This window comes from Dryas octopetala, chromosome 6, assembly GCF_963921425.1.
Source record: "Dryas octopetala chromosome 6, drDryOcto1.1, whole genome shotgun sequence".
Lineage (NCBI taxonomy): Eukaryota > Viridiplantae > Streptophyta > Magnoliopsida > Rosales > Rosaceae > Dryas > Dryas octopetala.
The window spans coordinates 1780692-1799729 of NC_141371.1; the positions used below are offsets into that span (position 1 = coordinate 1780692).

Below are 19038 nucleotides of genomic sequence, written 5' to 3' on the forward strand. Positions count from 1 at the left end.
CATCGCTACTAGTACCATATGTTGTAGTCTTCTTCTAGTAGTGGTAAGTGCTTTGCAGGGTCAAAACTCAATCCAGAGACAGATAGCACTTCATTTTCTTTCTTTCTTGGCTTGTAATTAAAGTGGGTGGCATGGTGGACTCCAACTATTGCTTTTGTTTATTTATATATGTGGCTGTTGAATTGAGACCAAGTGATCAACTCACAAATGGTTTTAAAATTGCAACTTTATGGGGAAATCCAGACGAGTATAGATGCGTGAAGTCTTCGATATGGATCAGAATTAAGAAACAAGAAGAAGGTTACCTTACCCAATAATGTTGAATGATTTAATTTATCAAAAAATTTAAGGAAATATATTCAGATATTTTGATAATTAGATGGCAGTGATCACAATCACAACTTTTAAAGTTTGTAACAAGCAAATAATGGTGAACAAAAGGTTGCATGCTTACCACCTTTCTCACTTAAATAATACGATGGTGAATCATGATGATGATGATGATGATGATGTGAAGTTGGCATTCATGTTTAAGGGCTAAAAGATTTGCAGAGTTTGCTTTGCTCGACATTTCGTGATCACAAGCACAGTAGCCTGCCTATCCTTTGTCAAGTGTGAACTTTTAAAGTCGTGAAAAATGGTTTTTTACCACCTTAATATAATCAATATTTAACTCCTTTTTCACCACGTAGATATATTCCTTTAACATAACCTTTTGAGAAAGTGTCCATTGAAAGACAGCTATTCCGGTAAAGAAATTTATGCTTGAAACGTTTAACCCGAGCTCTAAATGGATTGCAGACCCAGAAAAAGCAATTTGAACCCTGAGGGATAAATGGACCTTGGGAGGAAAAATTCGACTTGGTTTACAATATTCCACCTTTATAGAATTATATCCATACCAAAAAACATGTGATTTTAATGGGAAATAAATAAAAGACGAATTTTTTCTTTGAAAATACCCATACTATATCCTTAATCCTTATGCAAGTTGTGCTCAATTATTCCACCAAAGCAAAAAGTTGTGATTCAGAATATCACTTCCACTTTTAGCTTTTCAGGGATGGCAAAGCCGCCAGGATTATTGGAGTTGGACCACTTGGGTTCAACTGGCCCAACCTTTGCTGGACCCAAGTTCAACCCAGCTTGTCCAGTTAAAAAAGCCTGATAAGTTTTGTGCCTGAAAAACCAGAGTCAACCATCCCTGTCATTGTTATGCAGCTCCCATGTCCAATAGAGGAAGGAATGTTAGGCAAACTCCACAATACGTGAATGACACTAGTTTTGAAGCTTAGTCCAACCAAGACATACACGTCCTTGGTATACACCTAACCAGAGGTAACCACTAACTAAACCACACCATACCAAGTTAGCAGCAAAACCCACTCTACTACCTCAGAAGTAGAAGGAACCTTTGGTGCTTGATTGATTACAAACAAAATTAGCTTGCTTTCCAGCACCAAAATGCTCAGCAGATGATCTAGACTAAAAAGAATGTATATATAGCATAAATAACCTTTCTACTAGGATATTGTAGAGCAACCTTCAACAATCTCAACTTTATTTTTTGGTATAGAAAATTATAAATGAGTGTACCTCAATATAGCATTCATTACCATAAAAGAAATGGCCAGATATTATGTGGTCTAACTGAAGCTTTCATCAGATTAAATTTACAAGAATTATTGTAGTTAATGCAGTGAAACTCTATACTAAATATAGAAACCTTTGAATAAAAGTAAGTATAATACGGAAAAAAAAAAAAAAAAACCCACTCTAGTCAAACCTTAGAAATGTATTATTTCTGTACACCAGTTATCCCCTCATTATATGGCCCTTCATCCAATATGCAGTTCAGTTCATGCCTCTTGCTGAATAGTGCAGGGTAGCCCATATGTTCTCTCATAAAGGCCTCAGAAGCGGGTAATCTTCAAGTAGTTCCCGCTCCGACAGAGTGTCACCTTCATTCTGAGGAGTCCACAACACCTCTACTGCCTGCAGGAAAAAGAACAAAATATATATATACATATATATATCAAGCACAGATAAAAAAGAGAAATTTACAAGCTACAAGTCAAAGTAGGAATCTTATTTACCAATATTTTGTTAGAGGGAATGGCTGCAAGCGTCTGCAATGCTTCCTTCAAGTCACCACTGCCATTGATGGTAGGCAACTTATGCACTCCTTCAGCAGCCACCAATATTGTTGCCTGATTGAAATTCATTGTCAGAAAAAAGATTATATATTTACATTTTTATTCCCTAAAACAATCCTAGAACTAGCTAACTCAATCATGAAATTTTGTCTTATTCCTACAAGACTAGAAGAGATATATCATTATACATATTATATGGTACCATGTCAGATCTATAATAGAAGCATGGCAATCACTTCCTACATTTACACAACATAAGTTATCCATATGACTGCATATGTACCAAAATAAGAAGACTACAAAAAGATTTATTGCAGTCCAAAGATGAGGTAAGGAAATATTCATAATCTTACTGCAAATATGAGAAAATACTACAGTTTCCTCCATTGATTTGTCCTTTATATATATTTAGGATAGATACAGGGCAAGAACAAAGTGCTTTACCAAACAAAGGATGGCGGCTTGGTGGTAAGAGGATCCATTAAATCCAGTCACATAGGTTTAATCCTATGGTAAACATGGATTGAGAAACAGAAAGCCAAGCAAAATTGGTCAAGTAAGCCAAGTAAGTTGGGAATCTCAATGATACAAAAGCATGTCAAGGATGTCCACCTTATGGCAAGGACCAAAGAGTGCATATTTTCCAATACTTGCATAATGATGTAGAACCAGATGGAGATTAGACAGAAGAATATAAAGATAATGAGCAAATAACTCAAATTCATTAATTCAATAATCATGTCCGCCTAAACTCTAAAGTGAACTACGAAGGCCTAAGTAATAATCATAAGCTTAATGATGTACACTATGAAAATATGAAAACAGATAAGACCTTTATACATATTATATGGTAACATGAAAATACAACTAATAATGATTATGAAAGGTGATAACTAGGAAAATAGATGACCACTGATCTCCATCACAGAATAGGCTAGCAGAACCTCTATAACACAATGCTTATATTTGAATCAAGGTCACTGACACAGAAAAACTTGGAATGCATTTTAACATGGCCTATCTCAAGTTGACCTTACCACTATATATTCATTGCGGAATCCATTAGCTCTTGGGCTTGATGAGCTCTGTTTTTTTATGCTGTTCACATTGACAAGTGTCTCTTCATCAAATTTACCCCTTTCTTCGATAGAAAGTTGATTAAAGCGTTTCTCTGCATCCTCTATGCTTCGCTTTAGAGCCACCTACAAGCATGCCAGAAGTTAAAATCATGTCCTTGACATTCCCCATATCAAAATCTAGTTATATTTTCTCTTTTGGTCCATATATCCAAATTAGCAAGTACGCAATGAAAAACTCCAACCATTAATAATGTGGTAGACCCCCATAATGAAAAGATCAAAATAAGAAAAAAAAAAAAAACAAAACTACCTACTTCCTATGTATGAAAATTGAAAGGGTAGATATGCATGTCCACCCAACTAGACAATATAGTTATTCTCTCAATGATATTGAGCGCACTTCATGTGGAGCAACTAGTCTATCTTCCAGTTTGTCTCCGATGAACAGGAAAAAAAGAGCATCAAATATTACATCCTTATATGCACCAACAGTGCATGTTTGCCTATCCTATTCCCTTCTCTAATTTGTAGGTCGAAAAGAAATTAATGATGAAAACATTGTTTATGCGCACAAGACATCTATAAAGCAGTGCCTCTCATTTTTTTGGCAAACAATATGTTATAGAAGCATTGGAAGGAATTCCTTTTGATTTGTTATAATGTCCTAAAGGATACCAGCACCTCTAATAATGGTAAACAATAGCAGCACCAACATGACACTAAATTCTAGTTTTTCACCGACGTAGATCACCACCCTCACATTCTTTTGAAGAGAAGCAGAAATACTAGGTTTTTTTTTAATGTCTTGCATATGTTCAGAAGACATCTAAAAGCAGTTATGGTTTTAATCTTTATAAAGTTATCATATTTTGTTTGGATTATTCGATAGCTTCCAATGGCATCATACATATATACATATATTATCTCATAATTTTTGGGTAACAATTATTTTAAGGGAGAAAAAGAATCCCTTTGATTTATTATATCTCCCTAGGGTTTCCACTTCCACCACCTGTAATAAGTAGGTAACAACTTTGCACCAAATTGTACTTGGTCACCTATGTAGATCAATCAAGTACTCCAAGGGATGATATTGAACTTACAGATGAATAACCTGAGATGCAATAATCAGGATGCCGAAGCAAAGCTAGTGTTGTCTCTGCAATCAAAGGTGGAGTGAAAATTGCATCAGAATACCTAAAGGAAAAAGAGTTCAAATAAAAAGAGATGCTTGAATTTTTGGGTATGGACTATTATATACATATCGGTACAATACCAACACCCAATCCTACAAGCACAGTGCAAAAGTATATATCACAGTTTGTGACAAAAATATTTCCATAACAGTGAGAAGTCTTCAAATGATTTTTTTAAGCCATAACTTATAAAACAAGAAAAACAAATCAAACCAAATGGGAAGAGAATAATTGATAAGGTTCACCTGTCACAACATAGCTCAAACCCTCAGGGGTAGAAGTATCTGCAGTTCTAGCAATCCTATCAAGATCCCTTTGGAGCCCTCGTGCCAGGCCCAACAAACCAACCTTAGAGAAGGGGACAAAATGATGGAGAAACAATTGAGAACAGCTTGTCCATTGTATGCAACACAAGAGTATATAAAGTGCATCCCAATTAACAACATTGAAAAGGGCAACTTATATCACATCTTTTTAGGTTGCTAAACAAACATTTTAAAGAATTATGCTCGTGTATTTACAGCATAAAATGTCAGATTTCTAAACTGTATGCATCATCCCCTACTCTGACCTTTTTGTTCTGATGTTAAAGCCAGTCAATCTTGGTGTATTTCTTAGGTAGTAGCTTCACATTCTTTTCATCCAAGCCCAGAATATTCATGCATCTTAAATTCATTCTCCATGGTACTTATTTTACAGCCATATCATTTGTTGATCCCCACATTTTGCTTCTCAAAGCACAATAAGCCCTTCCTTAACATGTGTCAATACCGAAAAGCAAAAACCACTTCAGCACCAAAATCCTAGTCCTACAACCCAAACCATGCACATCCTAATTGAAAGAAAACCTATATGCAATAAAGAAAGAGATGAATACCATGCAGGGTAAACTAGTCAACTAATAACTCATTGGTATAATTAGCTCCAAATTTACAGGAGAAAGAGTTTCCAGATACTATAAATAATAATAGACCATCCTGAAAGAAAACACTGCCTTGTGACAAAGTCGCTTTGCCAACAAGTAATTGGTCCTTAAACAACCACCATAAGCATTCAATCAATCACTCAGAGGCATACATAAAGAAAGTGAAGTGAATAATAAAGAATGTGAACTAAAGCCTATACCTGAAGCTTGAGAACAGTTGTTTTCTCGGTAGCAGTAAGCAGACTATCGTCGGACCGATCGGAGAGGAACCCCGAAACCAAAACGAACGCTGCGAAACCCGTCAAGATGAGAAAGAAGCTCGACCCGGCACCCACTCCGACCCCAACTGCTGGCCCCACGTATACACTGCCGCCGCCAAACCCGAATGGCGAAGGCGCGTAGTAAGGCGCAGAGTACGAAAAATTGGGGCCTGAAGTCCTCGGCACCGAGTAACTCCTCGATGACGACGATGAAGAAGACGAACGTGACGAGAAGGCGCGTCCGCCGACCCGCCCGCCCGAGGCGGCCAATGCCGAATTGGGGTCGTACATCAACAACAAACCCAGCAGCACGGCCGCCATTGCGGGTTTTCTCAATGCCTTGAGAGCGTTTAAGAATTTATCGGCGATAAATTCAAGTGGGTTTGGTGGGTTATCGTGAATGATGAGCGAGTGAGAGACATGGTTTGATTCTGAGACGGTTGAGTGCTTCTTCTCCGCGGAGAAGAAGCATTTAACCTTACATTTAGCGCTGAATTTATTTGGTATGGTGGGCAAGAGAATTGATTGGATTGGGTAGGCTGGGTAGCTGTGCATATGCTTCCATTTCAATGGGTTGGGTTGGAACAACGAAGCTGTAGTTGCCATGAAAGCTGTTTCGAAGGTGAAAGATAGAAATTGAGTTGGATTTCTGGGTTTAGAGAAATCAAATCAAATCAAATCAGAATTTAGAAATGGGGGGAGTTGTGGCTACTGGCCACGCACCTGTCCCTTTGATTCATTCAATCTCAACCTCATCTTCGTCTCTCACTTTGTCATACACTCACGAATTGAAGATAGATATATATGTTGGGGCACGTGACTTTTCATATTATATTGCAACTATTTATTTTAGGATTAATTACAAATAAATCATTAAAACTTATGTAAATGATTAAAAAGTCTACTTTAGAACCTTTGTATAAAAAAATCCACTTAAAATTTAAAATGATAAATAGGTTTATTTTGTAAAAATAAAATCCATATTTTATACAAATAAGTCCACATTATGTTTTTTTTTTTCATGAATTTTCAAAGAGTTATTTTTTATTATTGACTGCCCAACCAGTTTGTTTGTGATTATTTGGAAGGCTTGTGGCAAACTCTTCATTAAAATATACAGAAGTTGGCATCCAATGAATTCAATTTTGTCCAGTTTCAGTTGTGTTGGTTGATGCTCTCTTTCAATTGTGTTGAAGCCATTATTAAGAAAGTCTAGCACCATCTACATGGGACAGATAGATGTACGATGTACGAACATATATTACAAATAAAAATGGAAGGCGCTTAGCACCACACAGTCACACACACACATATATATATAATTAGTTTCACTTTCACTAAGGTCCTTTTTAGGCCTGTGTATATTGTTACACCAGTTGACGTTGTTGAACCTATGGTGTTTACTTTTCTGTTTAGGATCAGTTGTGTTCTGGTCCTTGTTGTCGATCTGTTTTGCTGTTTTGAATGGTTGTGATTCGTGAATGCAGGCAGTGGTACACTATAGTACATAGTTGTCCATGAGGTTGTAGCCTAGCCAGTTAACCTCCCAAGCTCAAACCATGTGACCAATCAGAGATCCTTATAGACTTATAGTTCAATATGCCTAGAGGATATATATCATGAATTTCATTCTTTTCCTAATCCAGTTAAGCTCACAGATTAAAATTAATCTTAATTAATTATGATGATAGTGTACGTAATATTATTACGCATACGTTTCAAAATTATCAACAAAAAAAATTAACGTACGAGCTTCAATATTGTATGCAAGGTCACTAAACTGAATTGAATTATGATAATTACTCATTTACTTGAATTTATAGCTCCTTAATTGATTATCCAATACACATAAAGATTGATGAGAAAAATAGTCAATGTCTTTGAAAGTAATCTCTAAGACCCAGCTTAGAGATAGAGATCATAGAGATGGGTTCAATTCAATTTCAGAGTTTCACATTGAATTGTTGGAGATCAAACCAGACCACGTACGTACCCCAAGATGTGTAATTACAAGCTATCCGAGTGCTAGTAGTTGTTCACTTGTTCTCTTCTTAAAATCAAACTTTATAACTGAAGGAAGCTTCATAAACATATACAAAGACCGAAGGGTTGCGGCCCGAAAGTATCACATTTGGGCCTGGCCTACAAAGATTTCAGCGTTAGCCCGGCCCAAGCCCAAGCCCAAAGAGACCCAATCCCATCAGTCACCCTCTTTCAAAACCCTAATCGAATAAAAGCTAAGCTTTTGTTTCTCTCGCACCCTCTCTGCCTCAGCTGCCACTGCATTTGCGTCTCTGTGCCCTCTGGTTAGGTGTGTTCCAGACCCAAGGCTAAGCCTATCAAAACCAACCATGGCGGACAAGGCAGTCACCATCCGTACCAGGAAGTTCATGACCAACAGGCTTCTCTCTCGCAAGCAATTCGTAAGTAGCCCATATTTTTCATTCTTTTTTGTATGCAACCTCAAACTAAAAAGTTTCAGTCTTTAATGTTTAAGTGGGCTTTTGGATCTTTAACTCAAATGGGTCATTGCTCTGTTTAGATTTCTTGTTTACGAATAAGAATCAGTGATGTTTTAGCTGTTTTCTGTTCTTTTATCTTGTGATTTTTCTCCGCAAACAAACATTGTTCATCTGAATATGTGTTTTGATGAGATTTTTATTAACCAAACAGTGATTTATTAATAATTGGGTTAGTGTTATTTGTGATCAGAACTCTAGGGTTTCTGAACTATTTCTTATGTGGGCTTTAATAAAGTTAAACAAAAAGTTGTTGAAAATGATATATGGGATTTTGCTGTTGTCAATTTTCTTGCATTTTCCCGTTAGCCTCATTAGTCTTCTTGTGGGTTTAATTGTAATTCCATTGCTACTTTTGTTTAATGAAGGTCATTGATGTTCTCCATCCAGGAAGGCCTAATGTTTCCAAGGTATTGATTATTTTAATTATTTTCAGCTCTTACATATATCTATCTGTTTGCAATTTTGATTCTGAACTTTTATCACCTATATTTTGGCTTAATTTGAAAAGAAATTAAATTTTGATATACTCTATCTTTAGTGAATATAAAGTTAAAGCTCGATTGAGGTTGACCAATGCTAAGGCTTCAATAAATGAAGGAAAATATTCACTTTAAAACATGAAGTTTATATCTTTCCGGAGCATGTAAAAAAACAGTAATTTGAGTTATACACATGTTCCCTAATTAAATTATATTGGTTTGTTGATATTGTGTGAAGGCTGAGCTGAAGGAGAAGTTGGCAAGAATTTATGAAGTTAAGGACCCGAATTCTATCTTTGTTTTCAAGTTCCGGACACACTTTGGTGGTGGTAAATCGACTGGCTTTGGATTGATTTATGATTCTGTTGAGAATGCAAAGAAGTATGAGCCCAAGTACAGGTTGATCAGGGTAAGTCTAGAGGAAACTAATAAGTTAATCTAAGTTTGCTTTTTGCTGTTTTTCAATATGGTAACTTTGTTCATACAATGTTCATACAACTAAGTTTGCTTTTTGCTGTTTTTCAATATGGTAACTTTGTTCATACAATGTTCATACAATGCTTTTCAATATGCTTTCTAAGTTTGCTTTTTGCTGTTTTTCAATATGGTAACTTTTTGCTGTTTGGAAGCTCTATATTTCCAATGTTCATACAACTAAGGTGTTTTTTATATTGCAGAATGGACTTGATACCAAGGTAGAAAAGTCAAGGAAGCAGTTGAAGGAGAGAAAGAATAGAGCCAAGAAGATCCGAGGAGTAAAGAAGGTAAAGAAATTGCTTGTTGGTTGAGTTATTGTAGTTTGATTGCAATACCTTGCTTCTTTCAGTACTTATGCTTTTGTTCTCCTTGTTCTTTTTATTCAATTATTTGGTGCAGACAAAGGCTTCGGATGCTGCCAAGGCTGGAAAGAAGAAATAAGAACAGTGATCTTGGTCTGATTTTATAGTCCATAAGCAGCAATGGGCTGTTTTTAATAGCCTGTCTTTTGCCCTTAGCTGGAGCCAACTACCATTTAGTTGCTGTTTTTTTTTTTTTTGGCAAATTTTGAGTATGAAGAGGACAAATTTTATATATTGATTAGCAACAGATTTCAGATTATTTGTTGAGTTCCATCATCATTTAGTTATCATTCTTGCCACAAGTACCATAGTAGTAGAATTTGAAGTTTGCATGGTGTGATCCTCAAAATGAAAGTGCTTTTGAATCTAAAGTGGACTTTCCCATATTGTTCTAGATTATAATTGAAATAGTTGAAATTATCAAAGTTAATCTACTGCATTGTGAGGGCAATACAATACTTCTTTTCTATCCTATCAAGGCCCATCCTATATCCATTTTCTTGCCATGCCTAAGCCATAATTGCCACTGTGGTCGTCACTAATTATGGCTAATCTTAAAATTAAAAAAAGATCAAAATTTTAGGATTTTGAAATATTAAGAATGTTGAGAATGGTGCAATTTAGTTTTTTTTTTTAATAGAGCACGAGATATAGTAGAAATAGGCAAGAACAATGAGTCTATGAACTTTAGCTCAAGTAGTGTAGAAGGCTAATCATGTGAAATTTTTCTTGACCAACTAATTATTGGCATAGTAGAAGTGGCATAGTAGAAGTCTTAAGTTATAATAGTGTTAGTTATCTTATATTTTTATATCACAATTTTATATTATTTTATATGACAATTTATGTGACATTCACATATTAAATATTAATAAATAAAAATAAAAATTTTTTAAAAAAATCTATTTAATAAAATAATGATATATAAAATAATATAAAAATGTATGATAAATATAGTATTATTAATTAAGTTAAAATCTCTCTCCTCCAAATAAAACAAAAAAATAAAAAACAATAATGATGAAAGATAAAAAGCAATAAAGTACGCTTTTTTTTTTAGATGGTCTCAAAATATTTCCATCAGGATATGCATTTTGTACTCTAGATTTCAGGACTCCCCCAGTCCCCCCTGAAAGAAAATAAAGTAATGTATTTTTGGTTAAGAAAACGAGAGTGAAATTAGTGAATCAATCAATCAAGTGACAATTTAGATTAAAAAAAAAAAAAAAAGAATCAACAAGAAGATTCCCCCTTATCGTGTCACACATTCACACGTTATATGTCGTGTCTTTCGCTCTCGTTCCCTTTTCGGTTCAGTCTCTTCTATCGCTCTCTCTTTTTCTTTCTTTTTCATTTGTTTTTTTTTTTTGGGTAAGTAGTTAAGTGTCTTCTCGCTCATTACAATTTACAAGCAAACATTATTATATAATAATAATAATAATAAATAATATTATTAATTCGTGGACCAGCTCAACTCGTTCTTCATCACGTTTCCCACTTTCCCTCTTTATTTATCCACCATTTCTTGTCGACCCAATTCCCCATTCTTCGATTTTTCGTTCCTTCATCTCAACACTGAAATCCCATCCATGGCGGATGTTAATGGTAACGCTGTTGAGGCTAACGGTAAGTTCCTCGATCATTTTTGCTGTTTTACTTCCCATTTTCTTTGTTGGGTATAATTAGATCATGCATGTCTTGCCCATCTGTGATGGCATATGGGAATTCTCTTCTTTTATGTTTATGAATATGTGTTTGTGTCATGGTTTTTTGTTCAAACTAATGTTGGGTCCGTTTCTGATGTTCAAATTTGTTTTTGGTAAGTCTAGATTTACAGCTTAAATCACTTTTCCCCCGAAAATTAGAATCTTTTCTGTCAGCCGCTTGCAAGTGGTTGCAATGCTTTTGATTTAGCTCAAGAAAGGTGAAAAGTAAGTTTCAAATGTTAGTTAGTCAGCGAGATTTTTTATGGATTTTATTCTTTTTTTTTTTTTAAGCAATAAAGAAGATCATCATGATCTAGTTCACATGTGTATCACAAAGAATAAGTTTTGTGCAGTTTCTATCTGTTTCTGCATTCATTGTATGATATTAAGGATGCAGATCAGAATGATTTTAGAAGACACTCTCCTCCACTGAATATGCAATAGAATAGCTATAAGGGTCTATTTGTATGGAGGGACCATAAGACTTAAGAGTACTAGATACAGTTGTATTTGAATCACTAGGTACAATGAATGATTTGAAACCCATGCATTTGTTCTATTTCTCCCCATATTCAAGCAATTTTACTATACAGTAATTAAAATCCCTAGAATCATATTCTCGTATTCCAAATGTAGGACAAAGGTTTTATTGCCAAACTTGGAATGTTGTTTTTTAGCTCCTTTCCTAATTAGGACGAAATCTTGAAATTGATTTGACTTTCATCATTTCCGGTAAGAGCTTCAAGTTTTTTTCTCTCCCCTAGCTAGGGATATGGGTTTGTGCTTTTTGACTGTGATGTGAATAATATTGGAGCAAGTGAGCAACTGTGAATTACTGTTTTCCTTTCCTTGGAAAACCTGTGAATCCCCGTTCAGTTTTCCAAGATGACCTTATGCTTTCATTTAAATTGTGTGCATTCACCCCAAATTTGTTTGTTTTATGAAATTTCCTTTCTTGTTTTTCACCTACCTATTGCTTCTTCTTTCTTTCTTTTAATGGAAATTTGAAGAAAATTGGCATAAAGTGGAATCAGCAAATTGGTCAGAGCCTTGATCCTAACTAGCGTTATTTCCCTTACAAGTAGAAGTGCATATAAGTTATTGCAATGGTATATTAATTGGAAATATTCAGAGTGGTGTGATTGGTTATGCGTATTTGGGAAATTTTCAGTGCTTCACCATTGCTTATTCATTGTCACCCTTCCTCCTTTCTGTAGTGGTGGGAGCAAAAGATGGAACCCTATCTGTGGCTTCTGCATTTGCTGCACATCAAGAAGGTAATACCAAACTTGTTTCTTATCTCATTCCCATTTGATGCACGCACAGAAAAGCACTGAAGATTACTATATAAACAGTCAATCATGCACTTTGGCAGCTGAGCCAGTCGTTTTCCATGTATTGCCATACTCTCAATTGGCTATCATTGTTGTAGAATTTAAATTTCTTGTTAGTACAGATGAGGAATAGTTTTTTTATGACCTATTTGAATGGTTTTGATTGATATTCAATTTGTAACATCTATCTATTGAAGTAATTATATGTACTTATTTGCTTTGCCAGAAAAGGCAGTGCTTTTCAAAATCACCAGATCTGGTCTTCATGATTATCTTGCTTTCCTTTTCTTTTGATTGTTCAACCAGTTGTACAGGATAGAGACCACAAATTCTTAACAGAAGCAGTTCAAGAAGCTTATAAGGGAGTTGAATGTGGAGATGGAGGGCCATTTGGTGCAGTTGTTGTTCGTAATGATGAAGTAGTCGTCAGCTGTCACAACATGGTTCTGAAAAACACTGATCCGACTGCCCATGCGGAGGTTACTGCCATAAGAGAGGTTAGACTAAGAAATTACTAATTGCATCATGAGGAGTTTTTGTTTACTAAAAGTATGGTGCTAATAGTGCCAATTGTTACATTCTTGCTAGCATCTTACATATACACATACACATATTGTTTGGTCAATTTAAAGAGGCAGTCATCTTTCAAGCCAGTGTGAGTAAAATTTGCTCCAAATGTAAAATGTCGGTGATGTCCTTGATCAGTAGATGTTGAGACTTGAGAAGGAGAATGTTACTGTAACAGAAAAAGTGAAAAATATATGTGTGGGTATGGGTGGGTTCAATGTATGTACAGTTCGTCTGGTCGAGTTATGGGTGCGGGTGTACGTATGTACAGTTTGTCTGGTCTGCCACTCTGCATTGTCTCATTGTAGAGTTGTAAGTATGACGATTAAGCATATAGATCTTAGCAATCATGTTTTTGCAGTCACATGTATTATTATAAGTTCCTACAAGTTTTAGTTATCCCTGTTATGTTTTGGATGTTGAAATTCTGTCATTTTATAGTCTTCTATTTTGTGCCTCCAAACGCTTTTGGATTTCATGCTTTGGGTGTTCTTTTCCATAGGCATGTAAGAAGCTGAATCAAATAGAGCTTTCAGACTGCGAAATATATGCATCTTGTGAGCCATGTCCAATGTGCTTTGGTGCCATCCATCTTTCAAGACTTAAGGTGGAATTCTCAAACCATATAATTTCCTCATAATAATGAGTGGATCATATTAATATTAAGTTTCCTCATTCTTCATGCTTTCTGAACCAGAGGTTGGTTTATGGAGCCAAAGCTGAAGCAGCTATAGCAATCGGGTTTGATGATTTCATTGCGGATGCATTAAGGGGCACTGCATTTTATCAAAAGGCTCACTTGGAGATCAAAAAAGCTGATGGTAACGGTGCTGTTCTTGCTGAACAAGTATTTGAAAAAACAAAGGCCAAGTTCCACATGTATTGATTCTTCATGATTCCCTATAATAACTGATTCAAGACTCAATTCTCTTATTAGAAGACATTTCACAGATTTCGGAAAAGGAAAATTGGTGGTTAATGAATTACAAGTTGCATCAATAATGGATTTTTCATTATATGACCAGTTGTTGCATGTTGTGAAATTGAAATTTGGAGCTCTTGTAACTAGAATTCTTCCATTACCCTGCGATTACACATGCACAAGTGAAAAGGGAACGGTTCCTATACATATTCACAAGTTAAAGGGCGCTTTTTGTCATATAAAATTACAAGGTAATTAAGTGATAAGGTCCAAGTCTGAACTCCTGCTATCATCAACCAGTGCCGTTACGCATATGAGACATACTGTGGGACCCACGTACATCAACGGTAGAGAAACTCATATATAATTATATATCAATGTCAACAACGGGAAGTTGCAAGTTGAACGAGGAATAATATATGACACACTCTAATTTTTAACTTACATCGAAAAGCCTACTAACCCCTAACAGAAATTTTGACCAGATTCTTGAGAGCAGAGCAAAACCGTAGTTGCCTAGCACAAACAAAGTCTCTGATCCAATAAGATTCTAATTTCTAAGAAGGCATTTAACTATTTAAGTGATTCGAAGACTTCAACATTCCATGCATTAATGTCAAGACCACACAGTCGGACTAAAGGGGGCAAACTTTAAATCCATATCAACATTGTGTGAGATACAAGAAGAATGTACCATAACCAATTAACCATCTGTCTCAACAAACCGACTTACCATGGACTTTTTCAAGTGTCCACAGTGGTTAAAAACAACAAGAGAAACCAAGGCTTCAATGGCTGTTTAAAATAACAACCATTTCATAGCTTTCAAAGTCTTGAAAACAAAGGAACAAATAAAAAACTTAAACATCAAACATGCCAATGGATCTACTAGTTTCTTACCTATATCTAGTCGCTTAGCTCAGGTAGGTATGAAATGAACCCAGATCATTTATCAGCTTTATTTCACAAGCACCACAAACTAGACACAATCAAAATGTTTTTATTCACAAAAAAATATGATCCTACCTCAATTTAAAGAGTAGTTGTGTAGTGCATGCAAGAGCCCATTTGTATGTTCATGAAGCCAGTCAAACAGAATGGCCTTAGATTATAAGAGAGAAAACCATGAGCAAGAGGTTCAGGCCATTAGAACATGCAGTGATTTCTTAATATGAAGCATCATTCTTTTGCCTTATCTGCAATCACCAGCCTTGAAATTTTGCAAAGCGTGAGAGAACTCCCCTTCCATAAAACAATAAAGTACTAGAACCTTTCCCAAATTTTTCTCACCAAAAGACATGCCACTTACTATTAGCATTTTAGAAATAAATGAGGCTCTAAATATCCAATATATGAATTCAGTTGGATCAAAAAATTTCGAATTTGTTTTGATTTCTCTAGCATTACTCAAATAAAAATCTCAAAAATTTCCAACACATCATTACAATCCTCTTAAGTATTAGTGTCTAACTTGATCAAATGCTGTAAGAGAAGATATCATGTACATCAACATATAGGAAAGAAAAGAAAACTTTCTCATCTATAAATTATTTCATCAATTATCTACACAATTCTAAAGAGTATAAACAGAACTAAACAATCAGAAATCATTATTCAACAACTGTTCTATCAAATCAACAAAGATGAAAATTTTGAAAATGCGAGTACCAGCTGCACCACCATCAACCATTTGATCAAAGACCAAGCAAGATTCATATGAACACAAAATTCAAGATTCGGGAAAGTCCTCAAACTTACTGCCAATGCCCTCCTTCAACCGGGAAGATCTATCATGATCCTCCTCCGTTGGACCGCAACTCTTCCAATGCCGCTTTTATCTGGTTCTGAACCAACTCCAACCGCTTCGAGTACACCTCCAACTCCAAAATCTGCTGCTTCCTCCACCTCTCATCCGCTACTTCCCCGCCCCCAAAATTCATGTTCATCGATGGCCCACCGAAGCTCAACGGAATAGGATTGAATGCCAATCCTCCAAACCCTCTAGACGGCCCACCGCCCATGGCACTATTCAACAACTCCTTAAACAATGGCGACAAACAACTCCTCACCGTCTCCTCAATCAACCCCTGAACATTACAATTGCTACAATTATTAGCTCCACCACCACCATTATTGGTATTACTCTTGGTATTATCTTTATTCACCGGCAATGGCTCGACGAAACCACTGCCACGTTTCTCGTCGGCTCTTGGCGGTTGGATTCGCGAGCGCTTGCGCGATCGCGGCGTCGCCGTCTTCTTATCGCCGACAAAACCAGCGGCCTCTTCGCTCTTGATCTCAAAATTGTTGAAATTAGGGTTGCTGTTGTTAGGATTAGGATCTTCGTCGTCGAGGGCGTTATCGTCGGGGCCGCCGATACGGCCGATATTGCTCCAGATCTTGCGGGAGATCTCGAACGTGGCTTGATCGTGAGGGCTCTTGAAGCTGAGCTCTTTGCCGCTGGCGATTTTGTTGAGGACGTTGCGGTACTTCTTCTTGAGCCTCCGGAGCTTCTCGACGAGCTGGTTCTTGTTGAAGTCGAGCTGGAGCTTGGACTTGATCTGGTCGTAGAACAGAGCGGTGTCGTTCTGGCCGTGGTGTTTGTTGTTGCCTCGCTGAGTCGTGTAGTCGAGGAAGCCTTGTAAAAGCTCGATCTCGTCCTCGTCGGTCCAAAGCCTCTGAAACAGCCTCCGAGAGTCGTCGAGCGCCGCTGGCTTTTTCTCTTCGGGTTGGGAGGACAAGACGGCGTCGTTCGGACTCGTACGGTGCCGTTTGGGATCGGAGGCGTCGGAGATTACGGCGGTGGTTGTGGTGGCAGTTAGGGCCAGGGGAGACTCTCTGGCAGGAAGGGCGACGGTGACAGTGGGAGTGGCGATGGCGACCGGGAGTAAGTCGGTGGCGCCGGCGGATGAGGTGGAAGGAGAGGCAGAGTTGATGACGTCATCGTTTAAGACGTCGTCATCGTCGTCGACGTCGTCTTCTTCCTCGTCGTCGTCGACGACGTCGTCTTCTTCTTCGTCGTCTTGTGAGGAGGAGGAGAGGTCGCCCTCGGGTAGAACGGCGTCGTCTTGGTCGGGGGCCATTAGAAGTGTTGCGTGGTGTGGCGCTGGCGGGTGCTAAATTGGAATTTGGGTAAAAATGGAGGAGAATAGAAGAAGGAAGTGGTTGGTTTGGTTGGGGTTAGGCCGAGAGTGGAGGAAATTAGAGCCAAGTCTCGAGTCCAAGTGGGTTGGTTCGTTCACGAGGTTTCGTTGTTTGTGCGTTGCGTGTTGGACTCTTTAAGGGGTGGACCTGCTGGCTGCTGCTGCTGGACTCTTTAGAGTTTAGAGGACCTACTTTCTGGACCCACACGCTCTCTCACGCTACTATTCATATTCGTATCATACTATGGTATGTAAATGGGTCACATTTGAACTTTAAAGAGAAATTAGTCTCTCTAATTAACTCAAATTAATTATACCACGAGTCACAGTCTGCCGTCTCAACACATCAAATAGGTAAGAGGTGTAACGCCTTTTATTTTTCTAATCAAGATGCATTGGGTAATTGCATTAATTTGATGGTTAAGTAAAACTTCATAGAATATGGCTTTTTGAATTGTTTTAGAATGGTTGTCTTCATTGATTATAAGATAAATTCGGTCCATTAATATTTGTGCGAGAGTCACCTCCTCTACTCATTTGGTGATCAGCTTCTTGTTAAAGAAATATATATATATATGTATCATATAGCTTGTAATTGGCAACATATTTCGTGCACCTTACCCTGTTGATGATATATAGCTAGCGTGATGACAAGGAAACTAAGAAATAGCACCAATAAATGGTACATGTTCTATGGACCTCACCAATAGTTCTATGGACCATTGAGTTTAACTCACAATCTTTGAATTGAAAGATCACCACTACCACCCATTAGTCCTCAAGGCTCGACCTCTTGAGTTTCCAAGTGCCAAAAGAATATCGGTTATACTTAGGTAGCATTATTTCAAATGTCACAAGAAAACTTATTCCTTTTTGGACTGGACTAAATTTTTCTATGAGCTTAGCATGAAGGGTTGAGTCTAGTAAAATTGGAATTAAGGTGGGCTATGGACTGTTGGGGTTTAATTGATTGGGCTAGGGTTATAGCACACCCCCCATGCAACTCATAGTTTCGCACTTTCGCCGCTGCCTAGCACAATTCCCCACTTCCTTGGTAGTGATCGAAGGCAAATATTGGGGATATGTTGTGACTTGTGAGAAATCTTTCATCATAAAACCAAGTTGCATGATTTACTTACATTAATTATTGTGAAATTATTAATATTTAAAATTTTACATAATATCCTTAAAAATTGTGCAATGACAGACAACAATTTTTTCTGTACCGTGGTAGAGGAGACTTATTTGTTCATATTAATTAGTTTCACTTCGAATATATATAATCTATTTCTCATCAACTAAATAATCATCTGGTAACAAAAACTAAATTGTGGACTGAAGGTTAATTAATCTGAATTTTTTTTTTCCCTAGCTTCTTCCTGTTTTGGCATCTTAATTTAATCCTCACGTAGAAAATAGGTTCCGCATGCAAGGCAGCCGTTATCGGACAGTGGCCGCCATTGTTCCTGCATTCACATCCAATCCTCTAAAACGTATAATTAGCCATTCTTATACAAACTAATTACTATTCATTCCAAGCCCAATTTGCAATTCTCAGAGTCAGAGGCTCGCAGACCAAGCCATTCATGACAATTACAAGCTTGTTGGTTTGGTCTGCGCGCAGGTTGACCATCTTAATTGCTAATTAATTAATTAAATAATTCATCATGGCATGGCCTTTGCTCAGTTGGATTCTGTCTTCTTCTTCTTCTTCTTCTTCTTCTTCGGATTCTTCTTCCTATGAGTACGATGACGACGACATAAGTTTTGAAGAAGAAGGCGATAATCATGACCCTGAAATCAATGAGAATAATATTGATCATGATCATCCTCACAACGACGACGTTTCATTCGAAGCCACCTCCAAGTCCAATAACTCCAACTCCACCTCCGACTACACCTACACACTC

The 19038-nt window shown here is 37.0% G+C and overlaps 4 protein-coding genes across 4 annotated transcripts; 2 read left to right on the forward strand and 2 right to left on the reverse strand.

Annotated features, from left to right (window-relative positions):
• Positions 1-1591: 1591 nt before the first annotated feature.
• LOC147280869 (myelin-associated oligodendrocyte basic protein) lies at positions 1592-6173 on the reverse strand. Its single transcript, XM_086248928.1, is given in 7 exon segments — positions 1592-1995; positions 2097-2210; positions 3194-3358; positions 4339-4394; positions 4677-4779; positions 5557-5975; positions 5978-6173. Coding segments are annotated over 7 exon segments (1011 nt in total). The 5' UTR covers positions 6039-6173; the 3' UTR covers positions 1592-1902.
• A 1700-nt stretch (positions 6174-7873) lies between these two features.
• On the forward strand, positions 7874-9715 carry LOC147280870 (Ribosomal protein S24e family protein). The gene is made up of 5 exons (XM_086246794.1): positions 7874-8039; positions 8504-8545; positions 8856-9026; positions 9295-9381; positions 9494-9715. Exons 1-5 carry the CDS (start codon positions 7968-7970, stop codon positions 9533-9535), a joined length of 414 nt encoding a protein of 137 aa, XP_086102920.1. The 5' UTR covers positions 7874-7967; the 3' UTR covers positions 9536-9715.
• Positions 9716-10922: 1207 nt separating this feature from the next.
• On the forward strand, positions 10923-14087 carry LOC147280871 (Cytidine/deoxycytidylate deaminase family protein). Its single transcript, XM_086247079.1, has 5 exons — positions 10923-11082; positions 12380-12439; positions 12803-12993; positions 13566-13670; positions 13761-14087. The coding sequence occupies exons 1-5, from the start codon at positions 11046-11048 to the stop codon at positions 13947-13949; spliced, it is 582 nt and encodes a 193-aa protein (XP_086103205.1). The 5' UTR covers positions 10923-11045; the 3' UTR covers positions 13950-14087.
• A 1400-nt stretch (positions 14088-15487) lies between these two features.
• On the reverse strand, positions 15488-17230 carry LOC147280872 (DNA-binding storekeeper protein-related transcriptional regulator). The gene has a single exon (XM_086247011.1). It carries the CDS (start codon positions 17066-17068, stop codon positions 15776-15778), a length of 1293 nt encoding a protein of 430 aa, XP_086103137.1. The 5' UTR covers positions 17069-17230; the 3' UTR covers positions 15488-15775.
• Between the last annotated feature and the right edge of the window lie 1808 nt (positions 17231-19038).

Excerpts from the sequence above, each read along its gene's own strand:
- LOC147280871 (XM_086247079.1), top strand. The coding sequence starts at position 11,046 with ATGGCGGATGTTAATGGTAACGCTGTTGAGGCTAACG. Across the intron at positions 11,083-12,379 it reads TAACGCTGTTGAGGCTAACG|TGGTGGGAGCAAAAGATGGA; the intron begins GTAAGTTCCTCG and ends TCCTTTCTGTAG. Across the intron at positions 13,671-13,760 it reads TCCATCTTTCAAGACTTAAG|AGGTTGGTTTATGGAGCCAA; the intron begins GTGGAATTCTCA and ends TTTCTGAACCAG.
- LOC147280872 (XM_086247011.1), bottom strand. The coding sequence starts at position 17,068 with ATGGCCCCCGACCAAGACGACGCCGTTCTACCCGAGGGCGACCTCTCC.
- LOC147280870 (XM_086246794.1), top strand. The coding sequence starts at position 7,968 with ATGGCGGACAAGGCAGTCACCATCCGTACCAGGAAGTTCATGACCAAC. Across the intron at positions 8,040-8,503 it reads TTCTCTCTCGCAAGCAATTC|GTCATTGATGTTCTCCATCC; the intron begins GTAAGTAGCCCA and ends TGTTTAATGAAG. Across the intron at positions 9,382-9,493 it reads AGATCCGAGGAGTAAAGAAG|ACAAAGGCTTCGGATGCTGC; the intron begins GTAAAGAAATTG and ends TATTTGGTGCAG.